Below are 16,789 nucleotides of genomic sequence, written 5' to 3'. Positions count from 1 at the left end.
CATCATCATGACATCTGAATTCCCTGCTGTAAGGTGAATCCCAAAGAACCATATTGTGGGAGTCTCCCAAAAAATCAGCCAGTCCTATCTACTGTTAACAGCCCTGGAATCAATTGGTTTCAGATACATTTATGGAGTTTGGTTTGAGGGCAGACAGCATGGGGAGTAGGAACAAATTCAGCCTATGGATGAAAAGTATATAAAAAAGCTTAAAGGGAAATGTCGGAAATAACTACTAAACACAAACTTTGGAATGACAGAAACGTGCATATTATTATCTAGCTTCCTGCTAGAAAAGGGGGTGACAGTGATGACTTGTGAAAGTGTGAGCTATAAGAGGGACTTATTTTACTAGAATTTATAAATTTTTGAAAGAGGTGGAGAATCTAAATGTGGTTCTATAAATTTTGGCGAGTTCATGTTTCACAGTTTAAAAGTTGACTGTTCTAATTGTATTGTGTGAAAATTGCTGATCTATACTATGAACAGGTACTTAGTTGCCAGATTCTCTTCTACCTGTTAGGTGCCTAAGTGTGATTATTTCCCACCCTGTTCAAGTCCTTGACAATTATTAATGCATCTACTTTTGTAGCAGCAGTCATTTTACCCCTAAAATTGAGTCTCTAAAGATCAGCAAGAAGGAGCCACCCACCTTTTATATTGGCAGTTTCTTTAGGGACTTCTGCCTAGTGCAGAATAATGCCACTTAGGTATTTAAGGGAATTTAGGTAGACTATCATTTGGTCCTTTGTAGGGACAAAGCTGAATGGGATTTATGCTCATCTAAAAGCACAGAAAATAATTTTCAGGCCTCTGCCAGTTTCTGTTAGGATTACTTTGTGGTTGTTCACAAGATAAATATTTATTAATATAAAACCAGTTGACTTGAACTTGATTACAGCAGTGTTGACCTTATTATATTAATGACTTTGTCTTCACTGGACCAGCAAATCTGGTATTTAAAGAAAAAAACTAAATCATTTCATTTTGATGAATTCACTTGGCCATGCTGCTCCAGATACAAAAGGAAAGTTAGAAGTCTATTACTAGACAGAAAGGACAAATTAAAAGCCATAAAAGAATTAGTATGAACATTACTGCAAGATAGTTGGTCAAACATGAGTGAACCCTACAACTTCTATCAGCATCCCTAAAGAGAATTTTTTTATGTAAAAGTGTAGCTTATATTAAAGTTGCCATCTTATAGTGGTGGTTCTCACCCTTTTTTAGCATGGGAACCACTCAAGGCACAGCTCAAGTCTCAAGCACCCCTCCATAATTTCTATAAATTGATCAGCACTCCATTTAAAAAAAACTGTATTGACCCAAATCCAAGACAGCTTTGAATGTTAGATGCTTCCCCCCATTTATTAGATTCTAGACACGGAAAATTATAAACTTGTTTTAATTTCCCAAGTCTAGAATCTAGTTATTGGATCTCCCCATCACTGCCACAGGGAAAGCAGTGACCAGGGGGCAGGCAGCTTGCCCCATGCACCTTATCTGTTCTACCTTCCCCCCACCACACACACACCTGTCATTCCACCTCCCCCTGCTTGCCTCCCCCCATCCCCAACCACTTGTGCCCCTCTGGTGTCTATCCCCACTCCCCTGCCACTTGCCTTTGCAGCTGCTCAGACTTGGTCTCTGCCAGGGGCATGGACCACTTGACTGGGCCAGGGAGTACCAGTGAGAAGGGTCCAGGCTCTAACCCCCAGCCCAGGTCAGGGTCAGGGTTGGAGTCTCAATAGCTCACCCTGCTCCTCCACACATCTGTTTCCCATAATCCCCTGACTCAGAGCACCTCTTCCCCATGTGCCCCTTCCCTCCCCTCCTCACTGTCTGCACATCTCTTCCCATAAAGAGATGTGCAGACAGCACATCTTCCCCTTCCCCTGCCACCCCTTCCCTTTGCTCCCCTCACTCTGCATGTCCCTTTCCCTGCACTCCCCCTGCCGTCCTTTCCCCATGCTCTCCCCAGCACCATGTGCCTCTTCCTCATGATCCCCATGCCCCACGCACCCCCTACCTGCCTCACAGGCCACCTTGGCCCCATTTGGAGCCACAGCAATTGCTTTTCTGATCTGTGCTCAACTCTAAGACAAGGAGTTTTTTTCCTTTAGCTGAATGGGGGAAATAAACTTGTCTTAGGCTTGAGTAAATGCAGTAACTTATTTATTATAGCACTTATTCTTACCTCTTTGCAGAGGGGCCAAGCAGCAGAGGGAGTGGGCAACCAGGGGCTCAGCCTGAGCCTATACTTACCTGTTTATTTCCTCACCCCACCCTTCAAAGGATCTCTGGGTGCCCTGGCACCCCGGCTGAAAATCACTGTCTTGCAGGGTTATTCACATTGCTAGACTTCTTTCAAGGGTACAGGTTACATTAGACCTCCACCTTTTTGGTATGCAGAAATCTTAAGAATAACTGCAAGAATAAAAATTGTAAAGTTAGCAAGAGCATGGAAGGAGAAATATCCAAGGGAATAGCTAAGATGGTTGCATGGGAAGGGGAAGTTTATCACATTCCTAGATAAACTGTGACATGCGCTGTATGCTCTGGCCCTATTAATTCAGATATAAATATGGTAAGAAAACCATAGTTGTTCTTCTAAATGGACTATTAATATTTTACTTAAGAACTTACAGGTATTGACACAGATGGTGCTGTGACACCTCTTTCAACTAATAAATCTTTCATAAGTATTTGGAAGTGTTTTTTGCTAAGAAAATGGTTTAATTATAGCTATTTAAATAACTGAAAACGGTAAAAAAAATGCATTTTAATATTTCCCATGTAGCTCATTGATCTCTGTTACCCACTTGACAGTGACATGACTCTATTCCTTATGCAGACCACATTAAGCTAATACATTTGGATTACCTGTAGAGCTTAATTCAGTTTCAGTAGCTTGTCCTTTGAAGTAAAATCACCAAAAATTTGTTCAGTGCTTTTTGCCTACCAGCTGAACATCTTGGATTCTGTTAATATGTGGGGATTTTTTTAAAGCAGGCATCACACCATGATATCCTGTCTTATTGTTAAGCGGGTAGAGTAAGGTGTATCCAAATGGATTTATCCTAGTAGAGAGCACTCATTCACTGAGAGCAGGTGATGATTCTTACAAAGACATCTTTTTGAAGTGATTGCAACAGTAAAACAGCTCACTGCCTGCATGCAAGATTTGTAACTTGGATTGATTTCCATTAAACCACAAAACAAGTAAGCAAAAAGTAACATTGACATTAAAAAGCAGATCTCAGCTTACAGAAAGCAAATAAATCTTGAAATATGCTCTGAAACTCCCATCTCTGGGGGAAGGAAAATGGTCTGAATTTCCACCCACTGTACCTGATGGTTTTGGATAAGAACTTTCTTCTTCCAAATCTTCCAATTGTTAGCTTCCTTTTTCTGCAACTCCCAAATAATCTTCAGCTCCTACTTGGGGCTTATTGGAGAGTCATGATGTAAATCATATCTCCTTAAACCTCAAATGAGATGTGCATAATTTGAAGTAAACTTAGATGGTTCTTCGGAATATACCTCAGCGTGAAGGGCTGAGATGTCGTTGTGCTGAGGAAAAAAAGGTCAAGGTACTAATACGTTTTCTGTTAAATCAGAGAATCATACTGGATTAAAATGGCTGTTACCATGTGCCCAGAACTCATTATATCAGATGCTTCACAAATGTTGTATGGCATGAGTCCCTTTGGAGTGCTGCTTCATTGCTTCTACCCTATTCCACATGCATCACCTACACATTAGATAAAAATTCCGTTCATCTTTCTTATACATTCATATGCAGATCCAATAGACTGTTTAGAGGTTATGCATTGAAAGAAGATCTGTTCAACTAGCATACTTACTGTGTTCAGTGCCTGTGGAAACAAAGCTATATTGCCGAGAGGGAAAACAAAAAACTGGAGCTTTAAATTATGTTAAATAGTGCATGCACTGGGTTCCTGTTTAAACCATTATAACTGCTCCAGATATAAATCAGGCTTCACCAGGCAACTGACAATTGTATGTACAATTTAAGGGCTATAATTTCTAACAAATTTTCACCCTTCTGCCCTCCTCCCACTGAATTGCTAGAGTAGAACAATTCAAAAGATAGTGTTGATTCTTAGCAGAAAAAGAATACTCTTTCCATGGCATGAGGGAATTGATTAAGTTTTATCTTGTACAGGAGAATGGTGAATAACTGTGCCTTATCAACTGCTTGCTGTTTCTGAAGCAGAGTTTCTGTTTTTCTCTTAAAGCACTATAAAGCATGCTTGCTGTTGTCTTGATCAGGAAATCTCTTGCTGTATGTCAGGGTGGAAGAAATACATCTCCCATTTATGTTAACAAAGTACTTTAATATGCAGTCTCTGGCTATGGACAGATATAATTTATAACCACTTCAAAATGAGAAAGGAAATTGCCCCTATGGAGAATGCATCAGCTGCTACACTGCAGCTGTTAACACTGCCTGCTCATGTAGAGATGCATATTACCTTAGTCCTTGCAAATTTAATTTTGAATGAAGTAGGGTTAAGATTGCAACAGTTTTGTTATGGTTGTATCACTACAGGAGCATTCAATTGTAACAGTTATGCAATTATATATCAACCACATGTTTTTGTAACAGCACAGAGGTGGGCCCCAGCTAGTGCAGTTATGTTTCCTGTCTTTCTTTTTTTGATATTGCCAATAAATTTGCTAATTATAGGACGGCTGATATTATAACTTGTCTTCAAAAACTTTATTCTTCTAATTGAAAAACTAAGAGTTTTCTCCAATAAAGGACCATTTTTAAGTGTATAAGTGGAAGGAAATCAAGAAGTGTTGTCATGAGGTCCGCTGTTGGCTGTCTTGTATGTGTTGGGGGTAATGAATTGATTTTATAATAGCAGCCTTTATCTGGTGACTTATTAATACGCTACTTTAACCGACTAGAGTTTCTTCAAAATGCTGGATAGTACATTCTTAATTAATAAAAGAATATGATGACAATTAAGAGAGATTATCTTAAACAAATAGTAGTCTTACACTTCCTGGAATTAAATCAGTGTGGTGTTGTTCTATGCAATATGCAAAGACTTACTCAGCATTGAAAGAGCAAGTTTTTATGGTCAATGGGCCACAGAAGGAATAAAGTAATGTCTTTTGCTATAGACATAATTAAGCCAAGCTTCTCATTAATATTACATCATGGCATCCTCCTTTTCCACTCTGCTTATGTTAGGTATGACATTGTAGAAGACAGTTGTAATGTTAGGAGCTAATAATAGAAGTTGATTCATTGATGTAAAAATAGAATAATTAAGCAACTCAGTGTTGCACTGAAAAAATGTATCTTTCCCTTTGCAGTACAACAAGGACAAGCCTAGCACTGCATTTTTCTCAAGATTAAAAAAGATTTTATATAAACCATTGCTGTCCCAGATTTCTTCCAGCCATTATATTAAAAAAAAAAAAATCAGCCACTTATCCACCTGCCCATCACCACTTTCTTGGCCATTCAAGCGCAAGTTTTAGTAGGAATAGGGCTTTGGAGTTTTCAGGTTATAATTGTTTTGGTGTTTAGGTTGTTTAGTACTTACAGATAAAGCTGTACCATTCAAGGCATCGTTTGCATCTGCCCATGTTCCCTCTTTGAGTTTTGGGTACGCGTTTTGGAAATCATGAGTAAGGGTCACATTTACTCTGATTTGAAAAACTACTAGAAGTAGATGTTTGCTCTAATGAAATAAGAAAATTTGGTTCCTCATCTACAAACCAAATGCCTGGGCGTTTAGTTGAAAGATGCACAGCTTGTACTAGGTTTACTTTTCATGCTAGGAAGACATGTTCATTGCATTGCTGGTCTTTCCTGATGGAATAGACTTGGAAAATCCAGTGGCATCAATGGCAGTCCATTCATGAATTGCCTAGCCCAGAGGCAAGTAGAAGGATGAATTAATCTTATGTGTGGTAGATACTTGTCTGGTCTCTACCACTGTACTGTCCAAGTACTTCACAATTCTTTATCTTCACAATGTGCCTGGGAAGTACTTACATTCCCTTGCTTATATTTAAGTAACAGAGAGGCATGTACAAAATATGTAGCAGATTAAGTAACTGAACCCAGGTCTTCAAGTCTGAGCCTGGCTCAAATTGCTTTAAGGCCAGCTTGGTCATGAACTTACAACATTAGCTACTCAGTCATAACTTGGTGTGTGTACACTCTTATCCTAAAGTAAAGGTAAGGTAACTTACCCCACCTCGCTTCTACCAGTATAGTAGGCAGCCATACCAGCAATCTGTAGTCTGTGATTACAAACACCAACAAAGGTTCTAGCCCTTCCCAGGGGGTATGGTAGTAGTTGCACTCCCTTCACACCAGTTGACAGCTCCAGTTAAAAGTACACCATAACCATTGATGCTCTTCCATTTGCTTTACTTGGGAATGCAACTTTTTCTACCTATTTGTGTTTTGTTTGTTCCAAAAGCAGTAGAGTCATGAGACAGAGCTATTATTTATAGCTCTTCCCCATTGCACCACACCACACACACACAAACCCCCTCTCTGCTAGCAAAGCAATGGTTTTTAAAACAAGTGATAAAAGCTCTACTAATGCGGTAGTTGGGGTTTTTTTCCAAATTAGAAAGTATTGATGTGCAAATGTATATCCTATATAACAAATTTTATCTGGAGTTTCTGGTTAAGCAGAGAATTTGGCTAGCATTTTGTGCTGACAAATTTGATAGTGTCCAATCATGCACTGTGTTTAGACATTCAGACTCCAGCTGTGTAACACAAGTGGGTACTTATATGGCAATTGCTAATCGAGATGACGTTTTTAGGTCAGCACTTGCCGTCTTCATGTTCTTAAATCATGTGCATGTTAAGTCAGTGATTAGATTTGTTTGTTGTCTTACATTGCATATTTCCTTACAGGTTATACATAAACATTTTTACTTGAAAAGAGTGGAGATCATGGCTCAATGTGAAGAATGGATAGCAGACATACAGCATTACAGCAGTGACAAACGGGTAGGCAGGACAATGTCTCATCATGCAGCAGCTCTTAAGGTGAGGTGCCCAACAATGGTGTCATTCCTACGAGAGGAACAAAGAGCAGAGTGGCACAAATCGAAACAAAAAAGGCAACATTTAAAAAAAATGCAAACATAACTGACAGCTTTACAATTGTTGAGATGCACTGTAGGTGGTTGTCAGTTTCACAAAAGGTTTATGAATTTGCTTGTAAATGGGATTTATTTCTTTTCTATGTAGTTTCTCATGAGTATTTACTCTGCAGTATTTTTCATAAAGAATAAAGTAGAGGAGTGTAAGAGATCTTCATGGAGATTTTATAGCATTTTATTTGTTTTGAGATGTATGTGGAATATGATAATTCCAGTGCTGCCTCCCTGTGCTATAAATTTTTAAAGCTAGGAAACAAATTCCTTACATAGACAAAGAGAAAATTGTATGAGGCCCAGAACAGCTAGCATTTTGCCTTGCACTTATTGTCATTTTTAAGCAAGGCAGTTAATGGTTAACACTTCTAATTCCCTGTTGGTTTGTTATTTTATTGTTATAGTGTATTTTAGTATCCTTTAAGGAGGATGACAAGCCATTTCTTACATTCATAAATTCACTTGTATTTTATGTGCAAAAAAAGTAGAATTTTATGGATTTACTATTGAGGGACACTTTCTGTTGCTATATATACATTGTTTGAATACAATTGGGCTTGTTACTAGTGTGCAGTTTACATGTTTGTATGCTAACATTTATGTCTCTATATTATCTTACTACTATACCTTTTAGAAGTGGTGAGTTCTGGTTGTCCAAAATTTCCCCTGGAGTCCCAGCCCCAACTGTGAGCTTGGGCCACTCCACTGTTTTAATGCACAGCATTGCAATACCGGGGCACTTCCATTGCTGCCTTCCCTAGGCTCCTTTGTTTTGCCAGGCTTGTTGGGGCTGGAGGAATTCCATATCCCTATTCCATGCTGGACTGCGTGCAAGGGACCTAGGTTCTTACAGCCATTTCTGGGTGCTCGCTTGTATATCTTTCCTAGAAATTTGCTAGGAACAAAATTACTCTCTCTTCAAAGTGTGAAAAGTAACTTTTTAATGTTTCAATGCAGCGTCACACAGCTCAGCTGCGGGAGGAGCTTCTGAAACTTCCCTGCCCTGAAGGCTTGGATCCAGATGCTGATGACTCCACAGAAAAATGCGGTGCCACAACAAGTTCTGAGGAGACTATGTTGCACGACCAGGTGAAACCGAGCAGCAGTAAAGATATCCCCAGTGACTTCAAATTATGAGCTGCATTGACATAGACTTTCTAGACACAAAGGCTTTGAAGCACAAGCCAAATATGTCAATATTTGTATGTAAGAAACTAATTATGTAATAGGTAATGAAATTGAAGCTATACTATGCCCTTAAGGATATACAGTTTAATTCAAAATGATCTTTTATTTACCTGTACAAGAGTGTAAACTTTTTTTGTGCTTTTATTTTTCAATTGTGAGAACCACTGATTGGTATGTTTAAAAAGTTATGTATACAAGAAATGGATAAATCACTGATATATAAGGGAAACTACCTTAGGAAAGAATGTTTACTGAATGTTTATTATTATTTTTTTTTTACTTGTAGAGTGAGGGCGGTTGTAACAAAGAATATATATTGGTCATTCTTACAGCTACTATTTAAAGTCGGAAAATTTTCACTGAATTTGATAGATTTTACGTTTGGCCATATCTTCATGCTCATATTTGATTTCTAAAGGAAACCTCCTGTATACTTCAATAAAAGTTAAATGGACATGCTCCCTCTTTTATGATTTACTGGTACATTTTTTAATCTGCCATAAAATACGTTATAGCCGGAGACTTGCACTTGTATGACTGAATTTATTACAGTCAACGTATTTAATTTTATGCTTACTAATTCTAAAATGCAGATGAAATAAATGCACATGGTTTTACCTCATGCCAAAATTTGGACTTCTGAATTTATCTTTTGTTTAGTTACTTTTATGCAGGGTAATAAGTGTTCCAAAATCTGTCTTGATTTGTTTGTAAGGGCTATTCTGGAATTATTTTTTTAATGAATTATCTGATTTTACCAAATAAAATCAGATGTATTAATTTTACTTTTTAACTACTAGCCAGGAGCTAAGGACATCTTGCATAGGTCATACTGTAAAGGTTCCTTTTCAATTTTATACTTAAAGCCACAGATGCATAATAAAAAAATAAGGTATTAGGTGGGTTTAATAATTCAATGTTGCTTTTAGGACTACATGTACTACTGTCAGTTGTTCTTAATTTTCAGTAATCCTTAAAGAACTAATCAAATACTATTCTTCCTCAGATGAGAGAGAAATCTGTTGTATTATCAATCAGGAAAGAAACAAGATCTTTTCATTTTCTATTTGTTGCTGTTTATAAGTATCAAATCAGACTCTTTTTTGGTTTTTGATTTACTGTGTATCATTTCTCACAATTAAAAATGGCACCAGTTAAGGTTGTGTCATAATGGTTGTGGTTAGCAGAAATATCAAATGCTTTAATTTAATGCTTTGTAGATTTATAATAAATCTACAAAGACATTTTTCCTTTTCATTAATATCTCTTGAGAGAAAAACAAAAGTTATATTAACCCGTGGCCCGTCCTGTGTTGACATAACTATCAAAATGCTAACTAGACTTGAACGTATCAAGTTGAGCAAGTCTGTCTGTCTGTTACCTTGGGGAGTCTTTGCGATAACCACATTGTCAAGCAAAGCAAACAGCCAAATACTGGAATCCATGATTACATTGGGAGACATTTGAAACGGGGTTTGGTGCAGCTGTTCCCTTGATATTCATAGTTTCTAGGGTCGGAAGGGACCTGAGAAGATCATCTAGTCCGACCCCCTGCCATGGCAGGAAAGAGTACTGGGGTGAAACGACCCCAGCAAGGTGTTCATCTAACCTTTATTGTTCATCTAACCTAATATTGTCTTGTTTCAGTGTTGTGGTAGCATTCACTTAATTGTGTGATACTCTCAATCTTATTTTCTTGTCATTTTCTTATAACGCTGGAGGCATAATGCTTTTACAAGGTTCAAAATAAAAGGAGCTGCAGTTTAGTAGAATAGTGACTGTCCTCTCACATCTCTAGTACATTATCTTCTGTTTCAAAGATGTTTTGTATTGTATTATTAAAGCAAAGTTCTAGTTAAAAGGGTTAATTTAAAACCCTCCATTTTCAAATGCATTTTTTCCCAAAAAGTTCCTTTTGAGTTGAAACTTGCCGCATAAGGCAGCTACTCAACCAACAGAAACTGGTCAAGAAGGATTGAAACCAAGTTCACACCAACAAAAGTCTGCTCCACACCTTCAACCTGAAGATAATTTCTTTATATGCATAGGTCAAGTTTTACCTCTACTAAAAATAACTTAGAAGAAAATGTAACTTGCACCATTGGTGTTGAGTAGGCAGGGAAGATGCCTATATAATACTTTTGTCTGGTACACAAGCTTTTGCATACAGAGAGATCATTCTAACATCACATGTAGTGTATATGTCTGTAGTTTATTTCAATGAAGTCAGAGTTGTCATGCAGATGTAAACTAGTACATGTGACTTCAGAACAAACCTGTACGAACACCCAAGGTATTATTTTTGGCCCTCTCACAAGTTAGGACTTACGTGAGGAATTCCATTGTATTTCATTTTGATATTACAACTGTTGGCAATATGATATAGAACTTGAAAATGTTGAGTTGTTTTACCATCAGATGACTAAATCTTGATGGATGTATTGGGTGGCAAAATGTGCATCTTCACATTTCTAGCCCACATTAAACTAAAGTTAGCAAATGCATTATCAGTCAGTATGTACATTTTGTGAAGCCCTTGGAGTAGACTAATGTTTAACAAACTCTCCAAAATGAATCCTCCTTGTTCCTTTTCTTAGCATACCTATTGCAAAAAATGATGAGTGCAAGATCTTTACCTCAACAGTCACGTTATCAAAGTGAATAGGAACTGCAGAGACAGTCTTGATTAGTGTGGTCTTTAGCCTTCACTTTCCATTTGCCTGAACACATGAGACGACACCCACTTACAATTTCCTTTCACTAGTGTTATGCCAATTTTTAAAAAAATGGTGGTTCTTTGTTAAAATCGCAACAAAAAATCAATGGCATTCCACTTTACCTTTGAAAATCTTATCCATCATCTTTAGTACTGCTTTTAGATCAGTTTGTGTATTGTTCACTTCTGACGGATCCACACAAGGTTGCTCTTGAATCTCTACAAGCACTCTACCAAAAAGGAAAATGTCTGTACTAAGTCACCTTTGCTTATCAATTATCACTGACCTTCATAAGACTTCACATCTTGGGACCACAAGCGTGCTGCCAGCAACGAGGCTGCTGTAAGGGGTTGAGTAGCTTAAGAGAGTCTGCAGTCCATTAAAGATGAAAGCGATAATATCCTTTTAAGATGGAAAAAATTCACAGTTGAAGTCACAGTGGTTCGTGTGTGTGTGTGCGATTTCAGTTTAATTATGCTTCTGTACCTCTCGAATTCTAGTCTGGATATATAGACTATATCTTGCTGTCTATAGCAAGATATAGTCTGTAGAGCAGCCTTTTCTGCACCAAACATACCAATGCCAAAAAGAAAAAAGATAAATTAAAAATATAGTCTGTAGTCTAGGAAATTCATGACAAAGTGGGTACTAGAGTAATTGATACATGAAATGTAATTGAACAGATCAAAGTTTGCCTTGGAATAATAGACTGTGGTTAAGTTTACATTAGCGAATTATATTGTCTGTTTTGCAGCTCTTTGACAGTGAGTGTAAGGGGTTGAGGCATGGTTACTACTTTATCAAGAAAACAGCAAATTAAATGAGCACGAATACAGGTAAAGCTCTAAGAGTTATAAATAAAAAGTTCTGTATTGAATCTAAGTATCATACCTTTCTACAGCTGTCAATACCATCGTTTTATAACATACTAATGAGTATTATTAGCTTTTTACCTTTTATCTTTAGTAACTTCTCATACTATATTTGAAATTGTTTTAATTATGATATACTGTGTTACTTATGAACTGTGGATCATCAGCTTTCCAGGAAACATCCTGATGGTTGTGGTGCACGGGCTTGTCACAGAATTGCAAGTTGCTAGTGTTAAATTGTATTAACAAGATAAAAATATGTTTAATGTTGTCCTATGAGCAATGCTGTAGTTGTGACAAGGTGGCTACTTAAACACAAGTGGTCTCGCATGACCATCAAGGACAATTTTCAAAAGCACTTGTAATATGCTTTCTTTGATAATTTGATTCCCCCCCCCCCCCCCCCCCAAACACACAACCTGCCTTTCAGTTGTCAGATTATTCCAGAAATACAAGTCAGCACAACTGTAATGTGTCTGAAATCTTTACACCAGTGTAGACAACCATCAGTCCTCTGGATCATGGAGTTACATGTAAGAGGTCTACACCCATCACACCAAGATCTTTGATGCATATGCCTAGGCAAAAGTATGGAAGAGTGGAGGCTGTCCAAGACCATCCCCACCTTTACACCACTGAGACAGAATCCACAGGCCAGACTGAATGCAGAAGTTCAGTGCTTTGATGGTTTAGCTCCTGCCAGAGAGCAACAGATAATATATGCTGCTGACTCCCTAATTCCTCAGCCAGGGAACACTTGTCAGGGGAACGTTTCTGTCATAGCCTTTCTCCAACCAAAGAGTACCCACAAGGCAGTGGGGGCTGGAGTTTTGAGGTGACTTACTCTTATGGTTGCGTCATTGTTAGGGCCCTACCGAATTCATGGCAGAAGTGGGTTGCTCTGCAGCTCATTTAGTCCTGCGGGTCCCCTGGCATGCCCCCCTGCTGCTGATTGGTGGAAGGGTCCTGCTTGCAGCTCACTCCTGATTGGTAGAGAAGCGAATACTGTGGTTTTAAACGTGGCACTGTTTTGGCTTTCCTGCCGGTCAGCAGCAGGCAGCAGGGCCGCCAGGGCATGTTCACCAATCGGTGGCAGGGAGGTAAATACAGCACCATGTTTAAAACTGAAGTTTTTGCTTTCCTGCCAATCAGAAGCAAGCCACAAGTAGGGACCTTTCACAAACCAGTAGCAAGGGGCGGTGTGGGGCAACCTGCAAGATTAAAGGAGCCACAGCACAGCCGACTTTCACTGTGAATCCGGTAGGGCCCTAAACATTGTTTTATAGGAGCTACCCTGCCACAAGTAGCTTCACCGCATTGCCACCAGGCCCTAGAGTTGGATGCAGTGTACAGTCATATCCAAGACCATTTAGACGCAGTAGGAAACTATAAATACAAAAGTGGGAGAAAAAAGGACAAAGGCACTGCACGTTCTGCATGTAGCTCAATGCAGAATTAAGATGCATTGAAAGAAACCAAAGGAATTCAAGAATAAAGCTGTATATGTTGAAGAATGAGGTGGACACAAATGCCAGTGTACACTTCTCTTAGTACAAAGCAAATTATTTCAGTGGCTTTATAGAACCATTGCTCTCATCAGAAATAGATATTAAACCATCAATTACTTAGGGGTCATTACTTTCTGTGGCTAAAGGGCACCCCTGAATTCCAAGGCAGCGTTAATAACTTCGATGTAAAATGCCCTTCATTCCCTCACATGGGTCTCTTTTTTTCCCCCAGGTTTACATTAGCCTAAACCAGTTGGGAGCAGGGGAAAAAAAGAGCAGTGGGCTGCTTTCAGGATGCTGCTAAAACCAGCTCCCCCTATCCTGGCACACATGAAGGGGAAAGAAGTCCTGTGCCACTGGCTCTCAGCCCCCTGGTCCTTCTGGCTAATACCAGCTTGTTCTCCATCCTTACTTAGCAATGTTGGATCAGGTGGAAGCACAAATGTCTTTACCTGCTTGTATACCAACTTAACTCCTTTTGATTATTTTCATGGTGCTGATGTCCAGACCAGTTTATGACCAACCCTGCAAGACGATCACAAATGCCTTTGTTTCACTTCCTAGTTTCTTTGATGTTCAGTCAATGGCAATGAACCAGCTGACAGTGCTTGTATGATTGTGAACAAATATTGTCCAAATCAGAAAGCACCGACGGATGTGTTGTATTCAATGCTGTTTGTATAGGTGGGGGGCCTCTACTTTCTCTCCATGCAGTCTATTAAGTAACTTGTCTTTAGCAGGATTCATGTGAAGGAAAAAAAATACAAATTTTAAGTGCACAATATAGTACATAGGCCTAGAAAAAATTTTTTCTCAATCAGTGTAAGATCCATTTCTGCTGAGAAGTAGGAGGCATGATTAACTGTATATTACTAGCTTAGCCTGTAAATCTAAAAATATTTATTAAGCTATTTAACATATATTTAAATCAGTAGTAGCATGATGTTGACAGAGTCCTGCAACACTTAATTCTATAGGTTTATGTTATAGCCTCTAATCAGTATTTCCTTTTGTTTGATCACTATTTTCTATTATTTTGTTTGGAGATTTTAACCCCTTCTGAAAAGTTTTTACGTTACCACTTTTCTGCATTTGGAATTGGTTCCTATTTATATTAGGTATAATTTTTCATTTGTGGCTGCATTTTTTTTCCCTGTACCTTTTTTTTCCCCTGTGTTTTTCAAAAGTTTCCTTCTGTTGGGAGCTTTGTTTTTCCAGCAGCCAGTCATTGCCACAAAACTGTTTCCCGGGGCTAACACTTCATCTCCTCAGGATGTTAGCTGCTTTTTTTGGAAATAGAAATCATAAATCAGAAACATTTTTCCACAAAAATGAGAGACAGATTTCTCCATATTTTAGCACCAAGAACAAACATAAGACAGTGAAGCTGTTTCAGATAAATGTTTCTAATTTATTATTTCTTTCCCACCAAATATGGCTAGGGAGATGAAATGTCACAGCAGAAATATATCGGTGTTTGAAATGGGCTGGTGATTTGTCTTTGACAAAATGTGCTCCACTTTCCTGCTTTGTTTCTTCATGAATGTCACCAGCATTAGGTGAAATATGCAGATGTTCTGATCTGAGCTTTCCAAAAGACAGCAAGTTGCAACAATACGTGCCTACTAAAACAAACCATCCCAAAATGTCTCTGACACTAGCAGTTTGTTGCACTCTTTCCTCACTCCAGAGCAGGGATCTCAAAGTGTAAAAGACTAAAGGCAGCTTATTGGAGCTCAGTCATGCAATTCTCAGATACCCTTGTTTTAATACCTTACACCTTTATATATAAACATGTAAAAATCCCAACATACTGTGCTCAGTCTTGACCTGGAGAGTGCAGTGTGTAACATGACCTGTCATCTCTGCAGGCTGCAACTCCCAAATTCATGTCATCTGTTTTTCTCTCTGTTTCAGCAGGAGCAAACTTTGGCTCTTGGAAAACTGGAACTTCTCCCACTTGTCTGGGCAAAGTCCTTTTTACGTTAACGCTATTTTACTTACTCCCACATACATTTTTTTATGATGCAGTAGTGATAGGTAACCTCAGAGTCGTCCTCAAATATCTGCAGTTAAATCCCACTACTACTTCTGTACTCAGATGGTGAAACTGCTGTCTTTGTATTTTTGAGGTGGTTTAGTTAAATGCCCAGTAAAGATGGATTCCTCACCTGATGGCTTGACATCAGCCATCAAGCATAATCTATTAGTTTTGTCTATGACTGGTTGACTGATTAGCCATGTTTGGGACCAAAGCAAAGAAGGCCCTAAAAAGATGTCCCAGGGATGTGTGAAGGGGAGTACCACTTCCTCCAAGTTCATTTCAGATATCTAAAGGGCTACCATAATGAAGACAGCAGAATGCATAGCAAAGGCTTGAAGTTGCAACAGAGTTGGTTTATGTTGGATGGCAGGAAAAACTTCAGTGTTGGAGCAGTGAGGCAGTGGAGCAGGCTGCCTAGGCAGCTGGATAAGCATTGGGCAGAGAGGATTTGAAAGCCTAGAATGGGCTGTGAAGCAGAAAAGTTGGAAATCCAAAAGGCCCCCATGCAGAGTTGTCAACAGGCCATAAATTTACAGTAAAAAATTTAGGCAAAAAATGTCTGTCTGTAAAGTCCATAAATATATTTGAGCCACAAAAACAATCCAATGCCAACTGCTTTGTGAAGCTCCCTCAGAAAGAAGCTGGACAGCCAGAGCTTGATGGAAGGACTGAAGGAGCCGGGAGGGTCATCTGTTGTCTGAGTGGAAAAAGCACCCTGCAAGAATCTTTCAGTACTTTGTTAGACCCCTCCCTCTCTAGCCATTTGATGATGCTGCTTCCTGTCCTGTAATACTGCTGGGCTGCAAGTAGTAGGCTTTTTTAGGGGGTCCATGGTCAAACGGGGAGAGCGTGGTCAGTGGGGATAAGTATCTGGAAGGGATAAGATAATGAAAAAGGGAGTTCTGACTTTCCAGTTGGGGTGTATGATGCATGGATTTATGTTTGTGGTTCTCAGGTTGGAGGGGGTCTGGTTATCCCATGCGTCTGGGCTTTTCTGGTTGCCACACATGGGACCAGGAAGGGATTTTATCCCCTCCATTTCTTACAGGTGTCAGAGGGTTTGGTTTGGTTTTTGCTTTAAACACTGGGTATTGGCTGCAGCCAAGGCTGGGGATTTTGACCAATTCTCTTTCTGGGATTTAAAAACCTAGAGGTCCCTAGATAGAGGGTCTTGCTTCTCCACTCAGTGTCAGACTGATTGTCACATTTGGGATCAGAAATGTAGGTTGTAGCTGTGTTGGTCTAAGTATGGGGAAACAAGCAGGAGGAACTCACCCTCCTGCTAGCTGA

The 16,789-nt window shown here is 39.0% G+C and overlaps 1 protein-coding gene across 1 annotated transcript in view; it reads left to right on the top strand.

The window, feature by feature from the left end:
* Nucleotides 1-8,988, top strand: part of BIRC6 (baculoviral IAP repeat containing 6) — a 414,467-nt gene extending 405,479 nt beyond the window's left edge. The window contains exons 74-75 of the mRNA XM_019526709.1: nucleotides 6,926-7,060; nucleotides 8,128-8,988. Coding sequence (XP_019382254.1) covers nucleotides 6,926-7,060; nucleotides 8,128-8,307 — 315 coding nt within the window. The 3' untranslated portion in view covers nucleotides 8,308-8,988. The remainder of the gene's footprint in view (nucleotides 1-6,925; nucleotides 7,061-8,127) is intronic.
* Nucleotides 8,989-16,789: the final 7,801 nt, after the last annotated feature.

Source organism: Gavialis gangeticus, unplaced genomic scaffold (assembly GCF_001723915.1).
Source record: "Gavialis gangeticus isolate Ggan-Ray unplaced genomic scaffold, GavGan_comp1, whole genome shotgun sequence".
Classification (NCBI taxonomy): Eukaryota; Metazoa; Chordata; order Crocodylia; family Gavialidae; genus Gavialis; species Gavialis gangeticus.
The sequence above is the reverse complement of the archived record's forward strand: the minus strand, read 5'-3'. Positions and strand labels throughout refer to the sequence as shown.